Source organism: Uloborus diversus, chromosome 4, assembly GCF_026930045.1.
Source record: "Uloborus diversus isolate 005 chromosome 4, Udiv.v.3.1, whole genome shotgun sequence".
NCBI classification, from domain to species: Eukaryota; Metazoa; Arthropoda; class Arachnida; order Araneae; family Uloboridae; genus Uloborus; species Uloborus diversus.
This window is the reverse complement of record NC_072734.1, coordinates 68,276,727-68,303,538: the sequence shown is the minus strand read 5'-3', so window position 1 is coordinate 68,303,538 and position 26,812 is coordinate 68,276,727. Positions and strand designations below refer to the sequence as shown.

The following is a 26,812-nucleotide window of genomic DNA, read 5'->3' as shown; positions in this document are numbered from 1 at the left end:
ATTTATGAGAGATGGTTTTGGTGTTTTAACATAAAAATGTTTTGTAGCTGATGTATTAAAAACTATTTGAGGCTATAATTAAATGGACTTGAGTGAAATGGCATTTGGGACCCTCTCCCGAAAAATGTTTGTAATTGAAGTCCTAAAAACTTTTAGGTTGTCTTTGGCAATGTCAAGAGGGAGGGAAGAGGCTCTCTTTAGGCGAAATTCCGACACTGGAGTCTTAAAAGAGCAACTTTAGACCGTCTTGGGGTTCGGGGTTCCCCTTTCCCAAAAAATATTCAAAGCTGAAATATTCAGAACTCAGTTTTAGGTAATCTTTAAAAGACTTAAGAAGAGGGAATTCGAAGGCTTTCTCTCAATAAGTTTTAGAATTTAAATTCTTAAAGCTTCGGTGATGGAAAGGGGAAACCTCAAATTTAAGTTAAATTTAGTGAACTTAGGGGAAGGAGTGTGGGGGGGGGGGGGGGTCTCTCTCCCCAAAAATTTCTCCATGCTGAAGTATTGAAATGCTATTTAGGCTATTTTTGAGTGAATTAAGAGCTAGGGTATTCAGAGTTCTTTCTCGAAACATTTTCGAAATTGTAGTCTTAAAACTTTGGTTTGTCTTTGGCGATGTGTGGAGGGGAGTTTCTCTCTCAACAGAAAAATAAATCTTAAACAAAAACTTACACTGCGTTTAGCAAACACAATGAGGGGGGGGGCTATCTTTGGATGACTTAGGGGGAAGGGTGTAGGAAGGTTCTTTCAAAAAGTTTCCAAAGTTAAAGTATTAAAACTTTTAGGCTGTCATAAAAACTGCCTGGGGTTAGGATTCAGTTCCCCTATTTCTTTTTTTAATTAATGAATATTGAAAAACATACCTTGTTTAAAAAATATATCTACTTCACTGAAGCGATTTTTTATTGCTAATTTCACCACCTGCTATCTTATAAAAGAATTCTTTTTCAAATGAAGACTGTGTGGGGGAATGGTACCAATTCATTATCATTTAGTTGGCCATACCCTTCCCTCACCTTTCTTTCAATTCTGGTTTGTTGGCGCTACCTTATGTAGATATTCCGATCAGAACTGATTTATGTTGCAAAAGTGAAAAACTTATGTCCTAAGCAATTTTATTGCTACAATAAAAATGTTTACGATCGGCAAAAACTAATGGTGCGGCGCTGCGAACCCTTTTACCCCTAAAATTATCCAACATCGTCTAAAATTTGGTTTTTGGAACTTCAATTTCGAAATATTGCCGAAGGAGGGTTAATGAACTCCATCCCTTCCATAGTGCATTCAAAAAGCGTATAAACGTTTTGAAAGATGGCGAACAATTTTATTTTTAAAACTTCAAATTCTGGGAGAGCCCAGAGCACCCCCCCCCCTTTCTCTAATATTTTTGAAGTTGCTCAATATTGTTATTTTGGGACTATCGGTTTGAAATAATTAAAGTAAAAGTCCCTGAACCCCTCCTTTCCCAAAACTTTACCAAAATGGCCTACCATAGCGTTTTTTGGACTTTAATTTGAAAAAATTTCTGGGGAGAGTCCCCCAGATCCCCCCTCCACTTATTGCCGGATTTTAGATTTTATAGAGTTACGATGTCAAAACGCTTAAATATTACAAATTTAAATCAAACACAGATTCCAAAACTGGCATTGTTAAAATCTACAACATTAATACACATAAATTTTTCCTTAAGCGTGCATGCGGACGTGGGGGGGGGGGAGCTGAAAATATTTTCCGTCTTGAACACATCACCAAACTTGCACCCATGCTGGAGATAATGAATGGATAAGGTATAGGGAAGAGTGTTGTACCTTGGGATACTGCTAATTCTTCATTTTTATTTCATTTTCTGTCTTTGTATTTGTAAATTTAACCAACTGAATTTTATTTTATTTTTTTTTAAAGAGAAGCACTTTAAATATTTTGCTTATGAAAAAATAATTATAGTGCATCTAGATTGACCATCATTTTGGTTTTTCTTAAAATACGTTGCGATTGTACCTTGGGACAGCCAAACATTTTTGTACCTTAGGACACATTCCGAGATACAACATATGCATGGTTCTTAATAATTAAGATATGTTTTGGAACATGAAACAGTATTCTAATCTTTTGTAGTCTTTTAAACACATTTAATGTTAGGTAATAATTCATTATTCATGATTTAATTCACTACCATGAAAAAAATGTTTTTTTTTTTTTTTTTTTGTTTTTTTTTTTCTGGTGCAAAATTGGTTTAAGTATAGGACTGTTTCCTGAATCTTGAAGACTTTCTCATTGTTCAGCAAGATGTGTCCCAAGGTACGATAGGATGTTGTACCTTGGGACAGCTTCGAACTTTTACTTTAAATGACTGGCAATATTTTATTTTCAAACTGTCAGAATTTTAAAAAATATATTGCATAGAAGTATGTTAAGGTATTTTAATGTAACTATGAGATTTTAAATTTGATTCAAATAATTGACGTTAAAAATTGAAATATGAAAAGTGTCTTAAGGTACAACACTCCCTTATTGTGTGACTGCTTTCCATACCTCCTTCAAAATGTATTTTTCTGTCAACAACAACATTAATGTGTAAACAAATCTACAACTTGTTTCCCTAGTTTCTGTCATTAAAAACTTGCTCATTACACTGACAGCTACCTTAGAATTACACTTGTGCCTGATGGTGGTTGCATTAAATTTAGTTGGGAAAAATTCCTTGCAAATTGAGAGTAGGCTTTTGCTGAAATTATTTCAGAACAAATTTGCTTAAACCCTTACATACTTTTTTTAGTCTTGCTTAATTTAGCCTTGGTCAGTGTTAAAATTGGTAAGGATCATAGCTGGGTTAAGTGCTATGAACAGCTGAAGATTCTAGAAATTTTTGTATTGCTATAAATGATTTGGAGAATCAGCATTTTTACTAATCGTTACAAGTGTTTGGAAATACATTGGCATGGGGCTTCAGTTGGAACCATTTAAAAGTTTTGCAACATATGGGGGGGGGGCATTCATCCCGGGCTCGCTATGCAGTGGTTCAACTGTTTCTTTTAAAGCCCAGCCCACCGGGATTTTTAATCAAATTCCCGTGGTTTTGATGAGAAGCATGCGATTTTTTCAAGAATCATTTTACTACATTTATTTTTCTCAGAGCTATATATAATTTTGAATCATGCATCTATTTTTACTCAGATTATTGTAAAAAAATGTTGAAATTAAAGAAAAAAAATATATGAATTTGAAAACAGTATTAAATTTATGTGAAGTATCATTAAAATTATTTTTGTAAATCATGTCTATTCAAGAAAGAAACATTTACTTTTCTGCAGAAACAAATTGTGTGAAGAGCATTTTGAAATAAGTGCTCCTGTAATCCTGAAATATGTTACGTAGTCATATATTTTTCACAGTTTGTTCTCATTATCTATGGCTGAGTATGACATAAATCATGAACATGAATAATACAAAGTATTTTCAAGTTCATTGACACGAGAAGTTGGAAGTAAAAATTTGAACTGTATTAAAATTAGAAAAAAAAATAAATCACATAATCAGTGGCAGCTCGTGCCTTGAAAAAGTGAGAGGGCCAGATCATGTAGCTAGATCATGTAAAATAGCTAAATCTACAGCTGAAAAACTAAGTAAAGCGTTTGACTTGAACATTTCTGCTGACAATGAGAATATCTCACAAAACTTGCATTGTAATTTAGCCAATGAGTATGAACAACTAATTCACAAGCTAAAAGAAAAAATGAAGGTTGTATTTTCTACACAAGAAAAAGTAAACATTTTAAGTTTATTCCTAGTAGTTGGAGTATTGATAAAATCCAGCGGGAATTTAACGTCAGTCAGTACCTTGCTCGACAATCCAAATATTTAGTACAAAAAGACGGTATTCTACCACAAAGTGGAAAGAATAAAGCCAGGAATAAACTTGATGAAGGCTCAATCAAAATTGTACATCAATTTTACGAAAATGAGAACAGTAGAATTATGACCGGACAAAGAGACTGCATATCAGTCAGAAAACCTGATGAAGAAAAAGTTAATGTCCAAAAAAGGTTAATTTTACGCAATCTTAAAGGGCTTTATAGAGCTTTCAAAGAAAAATATCCCCTTATAAAGATAGGGTTTTCAAAATTTGCAGATCTGAGATCTAAATTCTGTATTCTAGCAGGAGCATTTGGAACTCATTCTGCATGTGTATGCATCATCCACAAGAATGTAAAACTAATACACTCGGCCTTGAAATCAGACATGGACTACAAGTATCTCCTCACTTGTATGGTCTGCAACACTGATAAAGAGTCTTGTATCCTTGCAAAGTGTAGTGAGTGTCCAGGGTGAGTGATAAGCTGTGGGAAATACTTGAAGAAGGGTGGAAAGATTTTGAAAAGGATGAAACAGAGATAAAATTTTCACAATGGGTTTCTACCGACCGCTGCGAGCTGTCAAAACCAGTCTTCTTCCTTTTGCAGAATATTTGGAGAAGTTACTTGAAATGTTAGAGAAACTTAAAGTTCATCATTTCATAGCAAAAGAAAACAAACAGAATTCCTGAACTTAAAGAAGAAAGGTCTGCAGGAGAAAGTGCATATTAATGGGGGACTTTTCTGCAAATTTTTCTTTCATTATACAAGATGAAGTAGTACAAGCATATCATTGGTCAAGCAACTGTTCATCCCTTTATGTTATACTTGAAAGAAAAGGAAGAGTTGAAAAACCGTTGCTTTTGCGTAATTAGTGACTCATTAGAACATAGTACTGTAGCTTTTCATGCTTTCCAGAATTTAGTAATTGAAAATTTAAAGGCATACTTTCCTGATCTGAAGAGAATAATTTATTTTTCTGATGGGTCAGCTGCCTAGTATAAGAACAAAAAAAATTTCATAAACTTGTGTTACCACCAACAGGATTTTGGAATGAAATCTGAGTGGCGTTTTTTCGCCACATGCCATGGAAAGGGACCATGTGACGGTATTGGTGGGACTGTTAAAAGGATTGTGAGAAAACCTAGTCTTCAAAGAGCATTAGAAAACCAAATTAAAAATCCGCTTGATATGTTGGAGTTGCTCAAAAAATATCAAAAATATTGAATTTTTATTTTGTCCAAAGCAAAATATTGAAGACACTAAACATCAATTGCAGGCAAGCTTCAAACTTGTAATTCCTGTCCCATAAACAAGAACTTTACACAGTTTTGTTCCTGTACGCCTCAGGATTCTTCATGTCCGTTTGACATCTCTGTCAGAAGAATTCAAAGCTGTTACTGTCAGCAAAAAAATTCCAGTAAAAGGCTATACACAAAACTAAACACGAACTGTAAAAACTAAAAACAATTTTTGTGTAAAATTATATTGTGTAAGAATATTTGCTTAGACTCGAACGTTATTTATTGTACAGAATTTTATTTCACTATATTTCAGTTAAATTTACCTCAAATGTGTTTCATTCGGTAACTAGTATGTTTTTTAATTTTTTTTAAACATTGTATCAAATAGCATACAGAGGGTCGTTTTGTATTATTTCAAAAGCTTATATCTGCTTTTCACCAGGAAGTAAAAGGATAGTTTCTGTTTTGTTTTAAAGGACAACGTAAAAACTTAGCTATATAAAATTTTATCATGTGGTTATTTGATTTATTTTAATTATGTTTGTGTCTAATTCTATCGATTTCTACTGTAGCAGTTTTTTGGAAAATGTCGTCTGCTAGCTAAGGGCATTCATTTAATACTCATTCACAAAGCAGATTCATTTAATACTCATAATGTTCCAATGTGCAAAAAAAGAGGCCAAAAAACTTTCAGTTTTGAAATGCTTATATTTCCTCTAAGCCTTGGAATAACAAGACAATTTTTGTTTTGTTTTAAAGGGCAATGTGACGGCTTCTTACCATAGCATTTTTAGAATTTTATCCCCTTACCTACCGGGCTTTTTTGAAGGGTGAAAAAGTACATTTTTCATTTTTTCTCAAGTTTAAGCATTTTTTTCATAATGAAGGACTATCAGTAGTAGCATAATTTTTCTTCTGCTTCTAGTATGTATACCTAAGTGCAACAGAAAAAAAAATAGCCTGTTACTGAAAGTCCTTCGTTGTTATTTTCATGCCCAAAATAACCAAAAAAGCAGTTTTTTGACCGCATTTTGACTTTGAAGTTTTCCTAGTTAGGTTTAACTTAAATAGTTTTTTATTATGCACAAACAAAAGTTCATTCTTTTAGCTTTACAATGAGCCGTATTTGATCTTTCAACTAATATAAATAAATCTACTACAGATCCCAGAATAAAGGTCAAAAAAGGCAAATTTTACGCATCCGTGGAGCAAACAAAGGGCTATATCTCAGAGAAATTTTTTTTTCAAGAAATAAAACAAACTGTTTTGGAGTACATGATGTTGGTACATATTACCAATCAAATTTCATCAAAATCAAAAATGGTGCGGCACGGCTCATTTGTTGATTTAATAAATGGAATGACTCTGTAATCTAACTTTTTCACTTGCCAGCCTTCCTTGCAATAAGCTGCTGTTAAAAAAGAGATTCTCTGTTATGTTTTATTAAAGCATTTTTGCCATTAATTGAAAAAAATGTAAAATTAATCTTTGAAGCTGACTGAAATGATTACTGCCACGTGCAAGTAAACGGCTAACGGCAGTATCCGTGAAAATGAGTTTTAGAGACATTTGTGGAAACATGTTATAGGTTCAATACTAGCAATAGGGAAATGTTAGAGTTACACTTTTTTCTCTCTCTGTTTTTTTTCTCCAGCAGAAACCAAATAAGCAAGTTTCTTTACTAATAATAAAGCTGAAAGTTTCTCTATCTGTCAAGATCTCGGTGACGCGCATAGCGCATAGACGGTTCGGTCGATTTGCATGAAATTTGGCACAGAATTAGTTAATAGCATGGAGGTGTGGACCTCGAAGCCATTTTTCGAAAATTCCATTTCGTTCTTTTTATATTTCAATTTTAAGAACATTTTACCGAGCAAATTATCACATTGTGGACGAATGAATTACGGAATTATCATAACGTGGAACTGTAACATGGGCAAGCAAATGAATGTAGCCAAAGTTAAGAAAATCATTCATTATTTGTTAATATACAGGCTAACCAAATGACCTTTTTATTTTCTACTATGGGCAAAGCCGTGTGGTTACCACTAGTGTACAATAAAGCCAACATACAATAAATGACAAAAATGCAAAAAAAATTAAAAATTTGCTCTTTCTGCCCTTCACTTGCCCACGGCAGATTATTTCTTATTTGTGTCTGCTAAGTATGTTTGTTTGAAATCCATTATATGTAGTTTAAATTTTTTAAACTATCCAAAAAAAAAGGCAATTTCTGGACTTGGTGCAGTTTATTCTTTAAAATCCCTCTTTACGAGTAGTATTTTTCTTTCTTCCTTTTTTTTAAGTGCACTCACTCAATAAAACTTGTTTTTTTTTTTGGGGGAAGGAGAGGGTGCACTTTGGTAACCCTGCCTTTCTTTCAAACTCCTCACAAGGATCTTTCTTTGCAAAACTGTTTTTTTAATAGCAGGGGAAGGGGGTAAAGCATATATATTTAATGCATTTTAAATAAAAAACAGTAATATATAAACTTATACATAATTACATTGTTTCTAAAATCTGAAGGGAGGCATCTGACACCCCTGATGGCCAAATTGGCTTGCTTTACTTTTGAGCTGGATAAGCCCTTTTAGGTATAATAAATGTTTTGCATTACTTAAATCTTGCAATAATTTGGTAGACATTATACATGTCATGACTCATTTTTCTTATTTTGACTTTTATCTCCTGTGTTTTGTAATGATTTTGTTCAATCTTTGGAGGGTGCTTAATTGGTATGTTAATGTGTGTTGATGATTAAGGAAAAAGTTAAATTTTTCAAATATATTTCAGGTTGCTGTATCTTGCATTTGCCTTTTTGTAATTTTGCCTTTGACTCTTGTGGGTACAGTCTTAGGAAGAAATTTATCTGGTCAACCAAATTATCCGTGTCGCATAAATGCTGTTCCCAGGCCCATTCCAGAAAAGAAATGGTTTATGGAGCCAGGAATAATAATAGCCCTTGGTGGAATCTTGCCATTTGGTTCTATTTTCATTGAAATGTGAGTAATTTTTATTATTATTTTTTTTAAAATATATTTTGTATAAAACATAATTTAGTATAAATGTAGTGATATAAAAAAATAAATATGTTCAAATTTTTCTCCAGCTCTAATAAAAAGTATGGGTTCAGAATAAGTAATTTATTTATGCCGTAGTTTCTGCTGTGGACAGCTTTTGAGTTAATGTTTCTCAATCTATCTGATTCATGTGTTATGAAGGATTTTATCATGAAAAGCAATTTTTTCTTGTTAATGGATTTGTGATAGTTAATGTTCTTTAGTTTTAAAACCTGTGTTAAAAATTTATAAAAATGCAATATACTGTAGACCAGGGGCGGCAAATAGGGGGTGCGAGAGGGGGCGGTTGCACCCCCAAATTTTTCACTAAGAATAATATAAAATGGTAAAATTCAATTTAGATAACTTAGAAAATCATTTACCTGAATTTTCAGAACAGAAAAAACTGATGGAGGATAAGTGTTTGCCTTAACTAAAGAAGTAATCTCTTCATATGGGTTAAAAATTTCAAAATTGAGTAATCTATGTTATGATGGTGCGTCTTGTATGAGATACCCGTACAGTGCTGTGGAATTTTTACGCGTAAATTCCATAAATTTTTAATAAATTTACATAAATTTTTATGCTCATAATATAACTTAATGTTCATCTAGTAAGTGTTCATTGATGCCATGTACTAGAAACACATTTTAGCAACTCGGTGTATCATATGCTTTTATGGAAACTTTTTGTAAAGATATGCTATTTTTGAAAAACATCTCACATCAAAAAATACTTTCTCATCAACAAATGTATCTTGAGGCTCTTTACTTGACAATCTCTGAGTGACACAAGATGGTCTTCAAGAGTTATAAAAGCCCCTTGGAAGAATTACTGGAAAGCGACCTTTTCATTGATAAAAAATTTGATGTCATTTTAATATGTATGCCTTTGTCTGAATTTTTCGTTTACTTTATTTATACTGCGGAGCGTTTTTTTGATAAATGCTACACTCTATCATAAAAATTTTAATTCGCTAATCTTAATTCTTGGATTGACAATTGAAACTCTTAGTAATTTTCGCATTAATGCATACTTGAACCAGGTGTGGAACTTTGTGACGGAACTTTTCGTAACAGTTTTTAATGTATGCCAATGTGGAAGAGGTGACAAAACCCAGATGAAGTTTTAGTCAAAATATTAAATCAATATTTTGAATAAACTGATCAATTCAGTTTCTCAAGAAATTGAGACAGGATTTAATGAGATATATTTATTATTGGTCTTAACTTCAATATTATGTAGGTCGGTTATAGAAAGCGAAAAAGAAAATATTTCACTTATAAGTAATAGCATGAGGGAAGAGGATTTGTTTTGTGAATTGTGACTATACTTTTTAATGACACAAAATAAAAACTAGCCTATTTAAAAACGTTTCTTGGTTATTTTAAATAGAGGAATCTAAAGGAAATGTGCTTTTTTTGACATAACTTTCTTGCTTCCATTGTTTTTTGACTGTTTCAATCAGGTCAGTCATTTGAAAGATGACTTTCGTGATTAAATTGAAAAACCGACGTAAATAAAGCACAAATTTACACGAAAATACAACATATAGCTATTTCAAGGCTACAATAATGGAGCCTCTTCATTGGTGTAAAAAAACTACGCACACAACCAGAAAGTTGTAGGAGACCTGAACGTCAACTAATTTTGACTTTCGTGTCTCAAGAGGTTAGAGAATTGCCTTCGAAGCGCAATGAGGCAAAGCAAGAACTTCCTCTTTAGCTATACTGGCAATAAATTAAGTTATTGGATATTGATTAACTATAGTTACAAAATTTTCTATTCTTCTTGACTCCAAAAATAGCAGATTAAAACTTACTAAAAAATAAAAAATAGTACCGAGATATTTTGTGAGATAACTTGTAACAGAATAAATTTAAAGCTTCGGTCGAAAAATTTTTAATTATTCTTTACAAACCTAATTATTCTTAACATTAAAACCATTTAATTATCAGTTCTTGTTAACCAATATGTATTTTATACCGTTCTGAGGAAATTCATGTTCAAGAAACTCGACCCCCCAAACGAAATGCTGAAATGCCGCCCCTGCTGTAGACCCTCACTTAATTTCAACCCCCCTTTTGTTGAAAGAAGGGATTTATAAATGGCCATCAGTAGACCACAGAGACGTTAACTCTGGGTTTTAACATGCACACATGTACAAAAGAATTACTAAATGTGATGGTTTATAATGACATATTACTATAATTATTGAAAAAATTGTTCGATAAATGTTAGACAAATCAGAAAATGCAGTGTAAATTTAAATAATAAGATATACCTACTTTATGTTAAAAAATAATTAAAAAGAAAAGAGAAAGAAGGGGTTGATGGCAAATTTACTGTAAAGGAAGGAGAAAGAAAGGAAAAAGATATTTGTATATATGCACTAGCCTCTATTGATCACGAAAAGATGTTTAGCTTTAATCCATAGTATAATACTTAGTAACAATGTAGTAAACATTATCTTTATAGTGTTATTAAGAGAACAATTAATTTTGAACCTACATTATGTAGTTGAAAAAATCTTTCAATAAAACTTTCTAAATTCTTTTGAATCTAATAACATTTCCAAAGCTGACATTATTTACATTGTTCCAAAAATTTACTGATGGGTATAGGAAAAATAAAGTCAGGAATGATAGAAGTACAGACTACTCTACAGCACAGGACTTGCTGCTTCCGATAATCCTTTAAGTGGTATTGTTTATTTGCTCTAAAAAAAGTACTGAATGGGACTTTAGCCCATTCCATAACCAGCCCGAAACCCCTTAACGCGCATGCCGCAGATAACGAACGGAGTTGCTTTTTGCTACGTTGTAATAGCACTTTTTTCCCCATTTTGCTATCGGGATTTTAGTGTTGTTTTTGCTGTTCAGCTTGTATTCGAAAATCGCTTCGCTTTATTAGTTTTTTGGCCCTGAATTAAATAGTGCAATAAAATACAAGGTTGCTAATATGTGCTGAAATATTCCTTAAATTTACACAGTACATTACGGGAAAATAAACAATAGAGGATAGGACAAAAAGCAATTATTTTTATAACACTAATTATTTAATTCAATTATTATTATTATTATTATTTTTTTTTTTTTTGCTTTTACCTCAGTATATCATTTTTTTTTCTTTTTATACACTTAAGATTTCTTAAGAACTGTTAAATGTAAGATGATCTATCTTTCAAAATGGCGCAACAAAGCATTCTTCAAACAATTGACTGATCGGTACAACCTGTGAGTTGGACCTGTTGAATGGACAAAACGCTTTAATAACTGTGGGAATGATTTTCTAAGAGGATAAAAAGTATTCTTCGGTGCCTTTTGATACATTGTGACCCTTCAAAACGACCTATACACACAGAGACTGGTCGGTTCTTTTATCCTAATTCCGATGACTTTTAAATCCCTTCTGAGTGTCCAGATATCAGTTGCTCAAGCGTGGGAAGTATTTTAAAGATAAATGCTTACAAAAGATCAAAACTTGCGGCTAATCCCCTATTTCCCTAAAGGATACCTTTGTGCATGCAGCTAAAAGCCCCCAGCTGAGAGAGGAATCGGCCTGGGCGGATTCCCTAAGGAGGTGCCCCCTTGGTGTCTTGTGGTCAACCCTTCCGCATTATTTTCGTACAACAAAACAGTTTGAATCAGAAAGGAATTTCAAAGCAAGCTTTACTGCTTGTACTTGGGAACATGTCTTCAGAAGAAAAAAAAAAGAAAATTTTGCTTGAAATCGAGTCGGATTGTTTTTTCTTTTTTTAAAACATACTTGGATAAATTTTAGTTAGTTTCATAGGATTATTTACTAATTAAGGCAATTTGATTATTAAAAAGAAATCAAATGTTTTATTTCTATTTTTAAAATCTCATAAAAGAAGGTGCAATTAAAACATTGGAGCTATTTTAACACAATAAATAAAATCTGAAAAAGAAAGGGAGAAAAGGAATGTTTCGTTTTGTATGAGTAAAGCGAAAAGAACTCAAGATATTATCATATCATTTGTACTGTAGTATATATTTTATGTTTTGCATAGGGGTCAACTATTATGCATAATCAATGCGATCGTCATAATTTTTGTTTGTGAAATTAAAAATATTCAAAACTGTATCACTAAAAAGCCATCAAAGGGTGCCGCGAATATGAAACGTTATAATTTAAGTTTGAAAATATCATGATTTAAAAATGAATAAATATTAAAAAATAATAATAGTATACAAATAACTAAAAAGCATAGTAAACACATTATAATAATAATAAAAAAACATACTCGTACAAAATTAAGATGTGTAAGATAATTAAAAAAATAATAGTGTGTAAAATAAATTATAAAATTTGAGGATTATGAACAATTTAATGAAGGTTGCTTGGGTAAGAAGGTGGAATTTTGATAACAAGAAAAAAATATTTCTGTTTCTTTGCTTTATTCAGGTATAGAAATATTGGTAAATGTGTAAGGAAATATTTTAAACAATGCTTCCACGAAAAGATAAAAATATAATGCCTGATTATTTGAAGCATTATTCGTGTCCCATCTAAGAGTAATTGAAAGGTTAATATCTTAGTAAAATAAAATAATTTACAACAAATTTCGTGAAATACTGTAAGTTACATCCCTTTTGCCTAAGGAAAACAGCTTGATTAGCGCTCCCCTAAAAGCACCAGAACCCAACAGAGAAGCGCAATAACAGGGTTCTGCCCCTGGAAGGATCGCCGACACATATTCGGCTGAAGCAAAAACTGCTAAAAACGCCGTGACGACACAGGATCGTCGAAGGCAGTTAGGAACCACTTTCTTGCGACGAGCCTGAATCGGCCGGGGCAAAGAATGGGTTAGTTGAAAGAGTTTTGGAAAAGTAAGGTTTTACTGTGTATGCATTTTTAAAAATAAATTATGAAATATTATTCTGTTTTTTTTGATACAAGATTGTGCAGTGTTATATAAGACATCATTTTAAAAATTGCAGGTACTTCATATTTACTTCATTCTGGGCTTACAAAATTTATTATGTGTATGGCTTCATGCTGCTTGTATTTATCATCTTAGCTATTGTTACTGTCTGTGTGACTATTGTATGTACTTATTTCTTACTCAATGCTGAAGACTACAGATGGTAAGTGTGATAATTTTTTTGTTTACTGGTAGTTCATCTTTATACATAAATGGCTACTTCTGTATGTATGTATGTATGTATGTCCGAGGTAATCTTCAAAACTGCTGGACCAATTTCAAACATTCTTTCACCATAGTTAGTTACATTATGAGGGAGTAACTGAGGCTATATTTCATTCCTAAAAAACTTACTTTAAAAATGTTATGATGGAGAATAGTAAATGACATGAAATTTCCCCATTAAATGATTAAATATAAAACTCATTGTTACGAAAATTCGTTGCCTTACAACAGCAATATTAAAAGTAATCATAATGAAAATTTTGAATCGAGGCTTCTCTGGAGCAAGCACGACATTTATTGCTTTCCTAGGAATTGTATCCACATCTTTATACATAAATGGCTACTTCTGTATGTATGTCCGGGGTAAGCTTCAAAACTACTGGACCCATATTAACAATTTTTCCACCATAGATAGCTACATTATCAGGAAGCAACATAGAATATAATTTATTTCTAAAAAACTTAGTTTAAAAAAGTTATGATTGAAAACAGTAAATTTCATGTCATTTCCCCATTAAATGATTAAATACAAAACCCATCGTAACAAATATTTGTTACCTTACACATCAATATTAATAGTGATCATATTGAAAGTTTTGAATCAAGGCTTCTCCGGAGCAAACATGAGTTTAAAGTTATTTAAACATTTGGGAAACTCTACTTTTTGCACACTTAGGGAAACATGGTAGAGAGTGCTTTTTTCTTCTTTTTTTGTCTGTGTGTACTATTTAATTAAATAAAGCACACTTTTTTTTAGTGATCTTTGTTTTTGTTGGTTTATATTTTGACAATTCTTCAAATTTTTATATACTTAAATTCGTGCTTTTGTTTCTAAATGCTCATTCGTTCTTTATACTTATTGCTATTTTACTTTTATAAATAAGGAAGATGCTCGATTTTTAATCACGTCAAAGCAGTGTGTTTTGAGTTCTTTCAGTTAAAACAGAAAATGAAAGAAAGTAGCGATTGTTTCTCACAATTATTACTGACCCAGGCAACGCCGGGTATTTTTGCTAGTTTATCATTAACTGAGAAATAAAATCTTTGCTAATCCTTGAATTCTTAGTAAAAAGCAGTTAATGAAGTTTTATGTTAGCAACACAGGGCTCATAGTCCTCCTATATCAATATCTCCTTTTTTTCCCATATTGTCAGATATTCTCCTATATATCCTATATTTTCTAAACTCTTGTATTTTTTTCATCAAATGTTAATGCTACTCAAAAATGCAAATACCTCCGACATATTTTTTTTTTCTCTTGCACTGTGCACTCTAAGATCTTCAATGTTGGCATATGTACTGAATTTCTGTTTATTTATTTTTATTTTTACTTTTATAAAATATACAAAATATAGATTTTCCTTGCAACCTTTAACTTGTTTTTAATTTATAAATTGATATTTTTCTGCTTTATTGACTTTATTTTGTGTAGTTTTAATAGTATATTGTGTTAACTTTAAGAGCACTGCTTTAAAAATTTTGCCAGCTTTGTCCCATATAATCTTACATGTAGTTCAAATGCTCTGTTTTTGAGCTACATGTGACAAATTTAGAATATGACATCATACTCATTTTCGGATTTATGCTTTTATTAGCAGCTGATTTTATAAACCAGCATAGCTACACTTATAAAAGAAAAAAGGTTTTTGAATCTAAATACTCTAAAAGAGAAATGAATTACTATAAAATTTTATTTTAAAGGGTTTCAAAATACAGTTGACATATTAAATAAACATGAGGTATTTTTAAAATGTTTCACAAAGGTGTTAAAATATTGCGAACCCACACAATCTTTGTGTTTTAGCAAGACACTAACCAACTGAGCTATAAAACTTCTCTTGTGGGCTGCTATACATGAAAGCAATGCATATTAAAAAGCAAAATAAACCCTTTTTTTTTTTTGAAAAACCGCCGCAATACGAGGGGTTTTTTCCGCCAAAGGCGCTGAAAAAAATCGTTAATGCCCCAAGAAATTTAATGAGTTATTCATGAAATTATGGTATTGTCTCACTTTTGAGAAATAACGTGTATGATATTTACTTTCTAAACACATAACTTTTGCTTATCTTATTCTCTTTTGTTTTAACACAGGCAGTGGACTAGTTTCTTATCTGGAGCGTCAACAGCTGGATATGTATATATGTACTCATTCTATTATTACTTTTTTAAAACTAAGTAAGTGTGCTAAAACAGTCTATCGTTGAAACTGATTTTAAATGGAATCAAAGTTAGTATACTAAAAATGAAAATTGAATTTTTTTAGGATGTATGGCTTATTTCAAACAACATTTTACTTTGGTTACATGGCACTTTTTAGTGTAGCCCTTGGACTTTTATGTGGTAAGATGATCTTAATTGTTGATTTTATATTGACATTTATGTATGTGTTTCTGTAAATATAAACTATGATGTTAATATTAACATGTTTGAAAAAAAAAAAAAACAAAAAAAAACAAGGTAATATTATTTCAAAGTAATTTACACTGACACATCGTTAAAAATATATTCTAATTCAAATTCCACTGATTTCATGAAAAGTAAAGTTTTTCGTATTCTCTAAGAGAGGGCTCCACCACTTATGTTGTTATTAAAATAGTTGTTAAATTGTGCATTATAATTTGTGTTATAAGAGATTGAATTTCTTGGGAATAACAAAGATATTTTCATTAGCTACATTGAATTTTCAGTTACAGATCTTATTCTTAGACAGATTCCATTCAGTTGATAGTTTAAGCTAGAAATATAGGGTTTGAGACTGAATAAGAGTACAATGGTGTCGAAACTTTGATTGACATCCAGAACAACCAATCTGTGGGCTAGAAATGTCCCTATGCCCGAACAGGAGTAAAGGTAGCTTATATGCCCCCTGGTACGCACATTGGTATTGGTTCTGCATAACTTATTTAACTTGCTCTTCTGCTTACTCATTGTTATGTTGCTTACTCATATTTTCACTGAGAACACCATGATTTGTTGATAGGCAGCAGCAAGGCCGTAGCCGGGGGGGGGGGGGGGCAGGAGGTCAAACCCCTCTTCCCCAAAATTTTCAAAATTTCACATGATAAAAAAAAAATCATCAAAAATTTCGTTTTTCAATCTTCAACTCTGAAAATTTTACAAGTTGTCCCTGAACCCCCCCCCCCCCATATTACCAAAGATTGTCTAGTTTTACGTTTTCAGAGATTCAATTCCAGAAAAATTTCCAGGGGAGCACCCCTGAAAATTAGCAAAGAGTGGCCCCCAACTCCCTCTTTCCACGAACATTACCGAAGATCTTCCAAAACTTGTTTGAAAAGCTAACTTCAAGAATTTTTCTAGGGGAAGGGGGTGTCTCTCGGCCTCCCCTCCTTCCTTCTTGCCAACATCATTGAATATTGTCTTAAATTCAGTATTCAGGGCTTGAATTTCAAAAAGTTTCCGGAAGAGAGATTGAAAACAGTTCCCCTCCTTACATCATTGAAAGTCAACCAAAATTGCGTTTTTGGAGCTTCAATTGGGAAAGATTGCCGGTACGCTTGGTTTTGAAGATTTCAATTTCAAAAAATTCCCGGGGATTAACCCCGAATTTCTCTTTTCCCTAACATTTCCAAAGATCGTCTAAAATTGCCTTTTTACAACTGTAGTTTCAAAAATTTTCGAACCCCCCCCCCTTTTCATAGCATAACAGGTGATAATGGACAATTATATTTTCAAAGATTCAATTTTCATTCCTGGGGAATGTCCCCCTCCCATTACATTACCAAAAATTATCTAAATTGTATTTTTAAAACAAATTAATAAAATATCTGAGGTTGGGCCTTTGGATCTCTTCTTATCACCAAATCTTCTGAAACTGCATTTTTAAAGTTGCAATTAAAAAAAAAAAAATCATTGGTGAGCTCCCGAACCGTCCTTCTATTAACATAATTAGAGGATATAACAATTGCGGTTTTACAATTGCATTTTCAAAAAATGGGCGGGGGAGCACCCTCAAACCTCTTCTTCCCCAACATTACCCAAGATCGCCAAAAATGCGTTTTTAAAACCACAAATCCTTAATCTTTCTGAGGCAGAAGTGTATTTAAGACATGTGATGGGGGGAAAAGCAAAGCCTTTGATGTCACACACCTCCTTACTTTTTTGACCGCTGAATGATCCTATGCGATAAAAACACTGCAGAGACAAAAAAAGGTTTTAACCCCTTTGGATGGGTGCAAGACCTTCCGTCTCAGGACGGATTTCCGTCTTGGACAAAATTTCCGAGACGGAGGTCGGGACGGAAAGAAATTCGATGACTTTCCTTCAGTTTTTACTTAAAAAAGAAAAATTAAGTGATTAAAAAGTATGCTTTAATTATTGGACCGTTCCATAACCACGAGTTTACGTCGACATTGTCTCAATTTTCCGCCTGTTTTGCTTGCAACGTGCTTTTGGAGGAGTAACTTTTAGACTCGCGCCATTAGACTTTTTTTAGGTTGCTCTGTTATTTCCAACCGCGAAGTTCCTCATTATTCTCCCTAATTTATCGAATTAATCGTCTCTATTTGAAAATTTAGCCTTTTCTCTTTCCATTTTCGATCATCCTTTCGCTTTTTATTTATTTATTTTTTTTGTTGCAAAAAATGTCTTAGAGTTGAATTTGAATCCCCGATTGAGAATAATTGCTGACGGGATTAAATGTTTACGCCACAATAAAGGGCGTCCACACACCAGGCAAAACAGGAACTATCAGGGACTTTAAAGATTTTAAATGGGAATTTCGCAAAGAATCGGGGGAAATTTTCGAGCTGGTTTTGAAACACCGATGGGCAACTGTTCCTGCATTTTCGACATGTTTCTGGTAAAATCTTCTTAGATTTGAGGAATCACTAAATTCTATTGTCTTTCAATCTAACACTTGCTAGCATGGAAATATGAGGGGAGGGGGGAGAGGGAGAGAGAGAGAAGGAAACGAGAAAATTAACGGCAACACGAATTTGCGAAAAAACGCTGCTCTTGCAAAGAGAGTGTGTCCGCAAATTAGCCCACGAAACTGAGGTCATAAAACGTTTTTATCTTGGACAATCTAAGACGAGGGAGGGGGGTGGCTACTCAAGGGCTCCAGAACGAAATATCGAAAAACAGAATTGAAAGTCATTTTTGAAGCTAGGAGTGGTTTGGGATTTTTCCTCTGCAAACTCTTAAAAATTTAAAAGTAAAAAATGTTAAGTCTGTCTTTAATGATGTAAAAATGGGGAGGTTATTTAAAAAAATCGGAAACTGGAGTCTTAAAAACATTAATTTGGGCAATCTTTGGTGAACTGATGAGATGGCTTTGATGTTCTAAACTGAAAATGTCTTGTAGCTGATGGTATTAAAAACTATTTGAGGCTATTCTTAAGTTTCTTCAGAGAAAGGGAATTTGGGACCCATTCCCGAAAAGTGTTTGTAATTGAAGTCTTAAAACTTTTAGGCTGACTTTGGCAATATCAAGGGGGAGGGGCTCTCTTTAGGCGAAATTCCGAAACTGGAGTCTTAAAAGTGCAACTTTAAACCGTCTTGGGGTTCGGGCTCCTCCTTCCCCGAAAAAAATTCGAAGCTGAAGTATTCAGAACTCAGCTTATGTAATCTTTGGGGACTAAGGAAGGAGTTCGAAGGCCTTCTCTCAATAAGTTTTAGAACTTAAATTCTTTAAACTTCGGTGATGAATTGGGGAAACCGCAATAAGTCAAATTTAGTGAACTTAGGGGAAGAAGTTCAGGGGGGGGGACTCTCTCCCCCAAAAATTTCTCCATGCTGAAGTATTAAACTGCTAATTTGGCTATTTTTGAGTGAGTTAAGTAGGAATTAGGGAATTCGGGGATCTTTCTCAGAACATTTTCTAAATTGAGGTCTTAAATCTTCGGGTTGTCTTTGGTGATGTGGGGAGGGGAGTTGCTCTTTCAATAGAAAAATAAGTCTTAAACACAAGTTTATACTGCTTTTATAAACACAAAGAGGGGGGGGGGGGTATTCCGCCGCCCAGCCCGAAATATTTCTGTTTCTGAAATTTTAAGAGCTCTGTTTTGGGATATCTTTGGATGACTTATAAGGAGGAAGGGAGTCGGAAGCTTCTTTCAAAAAGTTTCCGAAATTAAAGTATTAAAACTTTAGAGCGGTCATAAGTCATGTATATAGGTAAAGATGGTACTGTTCCTAAAAAAAAATTAAACTGAAGCCTTAAAACTCAAATTTAGTATATTTGTGGTGAATTCGGAAGAAGGGCTTCGGGAGTTCTCTTCCGAAATTTTTTCGAAGCTGAAATATTTAAAATGCCACTTAAGGCTATATTTGAGTGCCTTAAGAGGGATGTGATTCGAGGGCCCTCCCTGGGGTGAGGATTCAGTTCCCCTAATACTTTTTTAAATTAATGAATATTGGAAAAATGTACCTCGTTTAAAAATAGTATCTACTTCACTAAAGTGGTTTTCTTTTTATGGCTAATTTCGCCACCTGCTATCTTATTAAATAATTATTTATTTCTTTTCCAAATGAAGACTGTGGGGGAATGGTGCCAGTTTATTATCATTAGTCGCCCATACCCTTCCCCCACCTTTCCTGCTTTTCTGGTTAAATTGGCGCTTTGATCAGAATTGATTTATGTTGCAAAAGTGAAAATCTTATGTTCCAAGAGATTTTATTGCTGCAATAAAAATGTTTACGATCGGCAAAAAAACTAACGGCGGAGAGCCCCGAACGCTTTTAGCCCTAACATTGTCCAACATTGTCTAAATCTGCGATTTTGGAACTTCAATTTCAAAATATTGCCGAAGGAGAGTTCTTGATCTCCATCCTTTCGATAATGCATTCAAAAAACGTATAAATGTTACGAAAGATGTAGTATAATTTCGTTTTTAAAGCTTCAATTTCGGGGAGAGTCTAGAGCGCCCCCCCCCTTTCTCGAATTTTTTTGAAGGTTGCCTAATATTGTGATTTTGGGGCAATCAGTTTGAAAAAATTAATGTTAGAGAGTCCCTGAACCCCTCCTTTCCCTGAACTTTATCAAAATGGCCTACCATTGCGTTTTTTGGACTTCAATTTAAAAACATTTTTGGGGGAAAACTCCCACAGTCCCCATTATTGGCGGTTTTTAGGTTTTTGGAATTACGATATCAAAACGCTTATATTTCAATCTAAACTAAGTTCGTGTTGTTAGAAGAGTCAAAAGCTTAAAACTGAAATCAGATTCCAAAACTGGCATTGTTAAAATCTACAACATTTACACACATAAATTTTTCCTTAAGCATGCATGCTTGGGACGGGGGCTGAAAATATTTTCCGTCTTGAACACAGCACCAAACTCATGCCCCTTTGAAAAGACCATAAAAAGTCTAAAACTGCATTTTTGGGCCCTTAAGTTTGGAAAACTTTCAGGTCAGAATCCCCGATCCCTTCCATCCTCCTTAATATCATTAAAGGTAACTTAAAACTGCATTTTCAGAATTTTGATTTCGAAAATTTATGGAAGGACAGCTACCCATTACCCGCCCCTTATGCCGTTGTACCAAACACAATCAAAAATCATATTTCTTAGACTTTGATTGTGAACAATTTTCTCTAGGCTACCTCTTTCCCATATCTAAGAGAACTTTAGAAGGTGTTTTACAAAGGGAAAGTTCCTAAATTTCCATCTCCTTCCCGTAAACTCACCTAAAGAAAATTTGTAATGCCGTTTTTGAAGTCTTATTGTCAAAAATTTGAGAACTAGTCTTACTACCAAATATAGCCTGAAATTGCATTTTTTAAATGTTTTTTGAAATTCAGTCTGAAATGAGATACCAAACCCAGTGTCAGTTTGGCATGTATTTGAAAATATTAAAAATACTCCTAGTTCTGCTCCTTCCTTACAAACAATTCATTTGAGCGCTCCTGTCTAATAGCTCATGAAAAGTGATTTGTGGTACATATTACTGTTTCATGTCCAACTTGAGGGCCAAATACATGTCTTCATGTCATTATTATCTTTGGCAATTGCGACATTTACAACACCACACATCATTTTCTGAACCAACAAAACTTGTACATTATTGAATGTTGATTAACTGATATTATAATAATAAATTAAAATTATCTGAGAAAATATTTGCTCACATTTTTATAAAGTAACTTTAACTCTTGGTAATTCAGTAAAATTACTGTTCAAAAGAAAAAATTAAAACAGCCAATAGTATCCCCCCCCCCCCAATTGCTGTATATCTACCAATTCGCAATATGCTTCAAAAATAATAGCAACAGATGACTTTTCATTGAAAATATATGAATTCCCCCCCCCCCCCAAACAAACTCCTGGCTCCTTGTGCATTAGTTATCTGTTTTACAACACAGATGATAAATTTTAAGCTTAGAAGAAAATTAGGCAGCATTTTCTGTTCATTTCTCCTTATAATTTTTAATTTGATTCATTTATTTTTATTCACAGTTTGATGCATAATTGCTTTCATTAAAGAACTGAAGAAAGTTATTCAATTTATCTCATTGTTTAAAGTGTAATTTTTTATTTATTATTACTGCTTTTTTTTAATTAAGTTGATTTGTTCAACTTTGGTATTTTATACTATGTTCATTGTATATTAGTTATAGTAGCTGTGTAATAGTGAATATCATTTTTAAATGTTTTTTCCCATGGAAATCTTGAGGCTATTATAGCAGGGGTGAAAGTCATTGAAATTTTTATGGGAGGGGGTTGTTTTGAGGGGCATTTTTACACTTTAGGGGGGGGGCACCCCTGATTATAACATTATTTTGTAAAACTTTTCATTGTTTGATGAACTTGACAATTTTCTATTTGTCATTATTTTATTTTTCTAGGTACATTTGGATATGTGGGAACAAGCATATTTGTCAGAAAAATCTACTCAACTGTCAAAATAGACTGAGCATAAGATCTTCATGTATATAGGTGAACAAACTTTGAAAAACAATTGCTGCCATATATAAGCATGGAAAGATATTAGTTAATATATAAAGAAAAAAAAAAACTTCATGACTATGTTGTGTATTCATGACTGTGTGAGTGAGAATATGTGATTAAGGGTTTTGGCTTTTCTATTGGCTTTTGGGATGCACACTTGTACAATCTGGAGATATACTAGTTTTTATCACTTGGAGCATTTTCTGAAGGTGATGTGATTTTCTCAAATTGTTTGTAATTAGTGGGACAGAGAGGGCTCACCAGAACAAAGTGGAAACTTAAGGATTAAATCATATCTTACACTTCACAGAAAATATTAAATAATTAGCAGCAAAATACTTCAATGCAATATAAAATTGTTCCTAGAAATAAAGTATTTGTTCAAAAAAGTTGAGTAATGATTTTGAAGTTTGTATCAATATTCATGATGTTGCATTTCAAAAACGTACACATTGGATTTTTTTTCACAAGGTGCTATATCATTTTGAAAATCAAGAACTCCTTTGTATTTATTTGTCTACATATTAATTTGTTTTCCAAATGTTCTTTTCACTGCAATTGATTAACTACTTGAAAATAATATACAAATTGAATATTTCACTAATTGTTATACATGTAAAACTAATCATATTAATTAACAAGGTCAGTTCTTAAATGTTTAGCAACTGATATATTGATAATTCTACTTATTTTATGGAATGAAAATGTTTATTACCAAGCTCTTACATTTAAGAGTAGCATAATAATCTGAGTAAACTTTGCCGAATTCAGCATGTGTTTGATACAGTTACATGATCCATTTTTAGTTTTGTATAGTACTCTGACAAAAGTTTTCAAACTTTTAAGAATGATTTTTTTTTTCTTTCAAATAGCATGTATTCTCAGATTCTCACGAAATCTGTTAATTTCATGTACAGAAATTGATACCAAGGGTATCGAAAATGTTTTATCTGTTTTTAAACTTTTCAAGATATTATGTGTGTTATTTTTTATGTGTGTAAAAACTTTTAATCAAAGGAAACTCAGTGACTGGGGGGAGGGGTGGGGAACATCTGGGAAAAAATTATTTTATTTTAAAAGTTTTAAATGCTTATTCAGAAACAAGTATACCTTCATATACTACATCTTTCAATTAAATAACAATAAGCCCTCAAGTTTGTTTATTGTAAAACTTTTGATCTATTATACATTTTTAAAAATGTTTTAGTTTCAATATTATGTGTTTCTGATTTTTTACATTCTGTGATATGTGCTGTGAAAGAAAATGTATGAAAGCTTACTCATAAATACATCGGAAAAATTTGTACATATGCAAGCCTCACTTACCCCTTCATTTTTTTTTTCAAACTTATTAATTTCCAGACCACTCTAAGAAAGATTTAGGAAAACCAAACCAATAGTCAAAAATAAATTATTATTTGCTGTAATTGTTTTTGAAACGGAATAGCTTAGAAATGATTGTTGGCTTTTTCAATAAATTATGAAGGTTCAAAGAAAACAGTAAAACCTTTAAAGTTGATCACTGAAGTACCACACCGCAAGCGCTTAACTTAACACAGGTCTCACTATATTAAATGTAGCAGAATAACGACTCATTTTATTTTAATTGTACAATAATCAATGATTTCACTAATTACTATATGATTGAATAGTAGATTTAAATGTAAGTGCATTGCTTCTAAATTTTTTACTTCCTTCAATTTATTAGATGATCTATCAAGTATATGTTTTCAAACATAATTCAAATATTTATAAGTGGTGATAACCTTCATTGTTATTCATCCTTCACAATATAATATGCAATTTCAAGGGTTATTATTATTTTTTTTGTTCATTGATGCATACATATTTTAATTATTTCACCAATTTAATTTCAATGTCACTAAAAGGTCTGTTGATAGATGCTACATCTCATATGTATACTTACTCATACATTGAAGCATTTAAATAATCTCGTATTTGATACGAGTGTAGTCAAATTGTTGCAAACTAATTTCCATCATTTTATTTAAGTATTTTAACAAAATGTAAAACTTATTTGGTATCTGACTTGTTTTAATTGATACTAATGTAGTGTCTGTTTTAGTTACTCATAAGATTTTTATTTTTTAAATACTTCTTTAGAGATAAATAATATCAATAATACTACTACTAATAACAATATAACACAGTAAAACCTCGTTACAACAATACTGTTAGGGGAACAAGGTGTTATTCTCTATAGAGTGATGTTTCAATTATATGTAATATGTTGTAAATTAGTTCAAACAGCAAATTTTGGCAGGTTTAATATGTTTAGTTGAATTGAGAAAAATGATCTAACTTAAATTATCCAAGCATACATAAATTAGAAACATACTTGATGGTAGAACAATTTGTTTAGATCCATTTCTTGGAAGGAAAATGTGGGGCACATAAAGGAAAAGATAAGTTAAAGGATAACAAATCTAGGTTGTTCAAATATATATATACACATATATATATATTAGAGATTTAGAGCGAGACCATATTGTTAAACTGAAAGGCTATTTACATAATGTTGTCTTGAATACAACTTCATAGGGATCACAAAATACTGTAGCAACAAGGTTTTACTGTAAAAAATGATATAAAATATGGAAAAAGTTTGCCAAAAATTTATGATGTCAAATTTCATTTTATGTACAGCATTAGTATATACTAACTAATGATAAAGTATTTTTTGTAAGCTAAAAAATTACTTAATGCTTTACATATATCAATTAAATTTCTCTTTTGAAACATCTTTGTTTCATAAACAATATTGTATTCATTAATGTTCTTCATTTCTGCTGAAAGATAATTTCAGACTAAAATTGATACGTTGTACTTTTCTCAATTTATCCACACTATATCTTCATTCTGTAATACTGCATTCATTGTACTAAATTTGTTTTTCTATTAATTCAAAATATATGTACAAAAACTTTTTTTACAATTCAATGAAGAGTGACGGGCTGATAGTGATAAGATAAATTTCCTCAAAAGTACCCTTTGAAACTATCATTTATTTTTATTTTTATTTATTTTTTGCAAGAGCAGTTGTACAAAAAAACTGTATGAACTAAACAAGGCATTGAATATACCATATAAGATGTTATAGGCAGAAGCAATTAGTTAGTAGTTTTTTTTTTAAAGAGAAGAAAATCAAGTCTTGTTACAATAACAGAAAGATACCCCTCCTCCTCCCTAAATACACTATGAATTCCTGCCTATATGTGTATTTAAAATAAAATTTTTAATTGATCAAACAGATTCAAGGAAAGTAATTAAGAACCCCCCCGACTTTTCCAACTACTGCTCCTGTGTCTAAATGAGTTAATTTTTCTCACTTCACTTAATTTTATATCAAAGAAATTACAATGCAGTTTTTCAATGATATTTTTCAACTTGGGAACTAATTAATGTCGCTATTTTCTTCTAAAGAAAATAATTTAAATTCATAGCAATAAATCACTTGTAATTCTTCTTGCTGTAAGCAAAAAAGGAAAAGTAAATAAACAGTTAAAATACTTCAGCTTAACAGAGAATATCCCAAATATGGTGAAATAAAATTTAATATGCAATACTTTAAGAAATTGATGTTGAGTTGCAGATTGAGTTACATCAGTGTCACCGGATGATTATTTTAACTTTTTTAAATAGCTGAATATTCAAACGATAGTTAGACTTCCTTGAATTAGTGCAATGTATTGTAAATATATCAAGGATGTTTCAGCCTCTATAAAACAGGCGTATAGAACTAAATTGTGTTTTATTACATTACGGAGTCAAAACATTCAATTTATAAATAGTTTTAAGTATTTTTGATGTTTTGGAAAATAGTATCCAAGTGAAAGAGAATTGAAATTTTAAATATGTACATAGATTATTTGTCCACTTGACTACGAAAAATGAACAAATGTGTGTTGAATTATCTTTTTGCGACATTTCAGACACAGAAGTGATTTATGTGTATGTTGCTTTCTTATATGGTAATTAAAACATAAACTCATGTTTTGTATGTATATATGATTTTTCTACTGGATGTAAATATCCTACAACGTGTCTAAATTTTTAGATTTAGTCATGAAATTGTCGAAAATATTTACATGCTTGCAATTCCTTCCTTATGTGATTTCAAATAAAAAATGTAAAAAATTGAAAAGACTGCATTAGTTTTACCCGGATGGTTAAAGAAGGGAGACAGAAACCAATTTCAGTAAATAAAAAAAAAAAGTAATTTTTGTGTGTTTTCAATGTTTGGATTAATTGCAGTATTGCACTGGCGTACTCAGGGGCGCTCTGATGAAAGGTCATTCTGACCTCCCGAAAATTTCCTTACTCCGCAATTTCTGCCGAAATATTCTGCAAAAGTTAGAGTTTCATTCAGCAAAAATTTGGAATTTTATTTGGCAAAATTTGGAGTTCCATTTGACAAATTGGGAATTTCCGCCCTCCCAAAAATTTAAGTTTGTGCACCCCTGATTGCACTTCTTGCTTGTATGGGCATTTTGCTTTTAAATATATCTTCAGTTCTGCGCACTTCTTATGGAATTAACAAACATTTTGGTACCAGT

General features: G+C 32.1%; 1 protein-coding gene across 1 annotated transcript in view; it reads left to right on the top strand.

The window, feature by feature from the left end:
- The window catches only part of LOC129220105 (transmembrane 9 superfamily member 3-like), a 64,225-nt gene extending 37,976 nt beyond the window's left edge, over positions 1-26,249 (top strand). The window contains exons 10-14 of the mRNA XM_054854446.1: positions 7,889-8,097; positions 13,119-13,265; positions 15,419-15,502; positions 15,591-15,667; positions 22,133-26,249. Coding sequence (XP_054710421.1) covers positions 7,889-8,097; positions 13,119-13,265; positions 15,419-15,502; positions 15,591-15,667; positions 22,133-22,200 — 585 coding nt within the window. The 3' untranslated portion in view covers positions 22,201-26,249. The remainder of the gene's footprint in view (positions 1-7,888; positions 8,098-13,118; positions 13,266-15,418; positions 15,503-15,590; positions 15,668-22,132) is intronic.
- Positions 26,250-26,812: the final 563 nt, after the last annotated feature.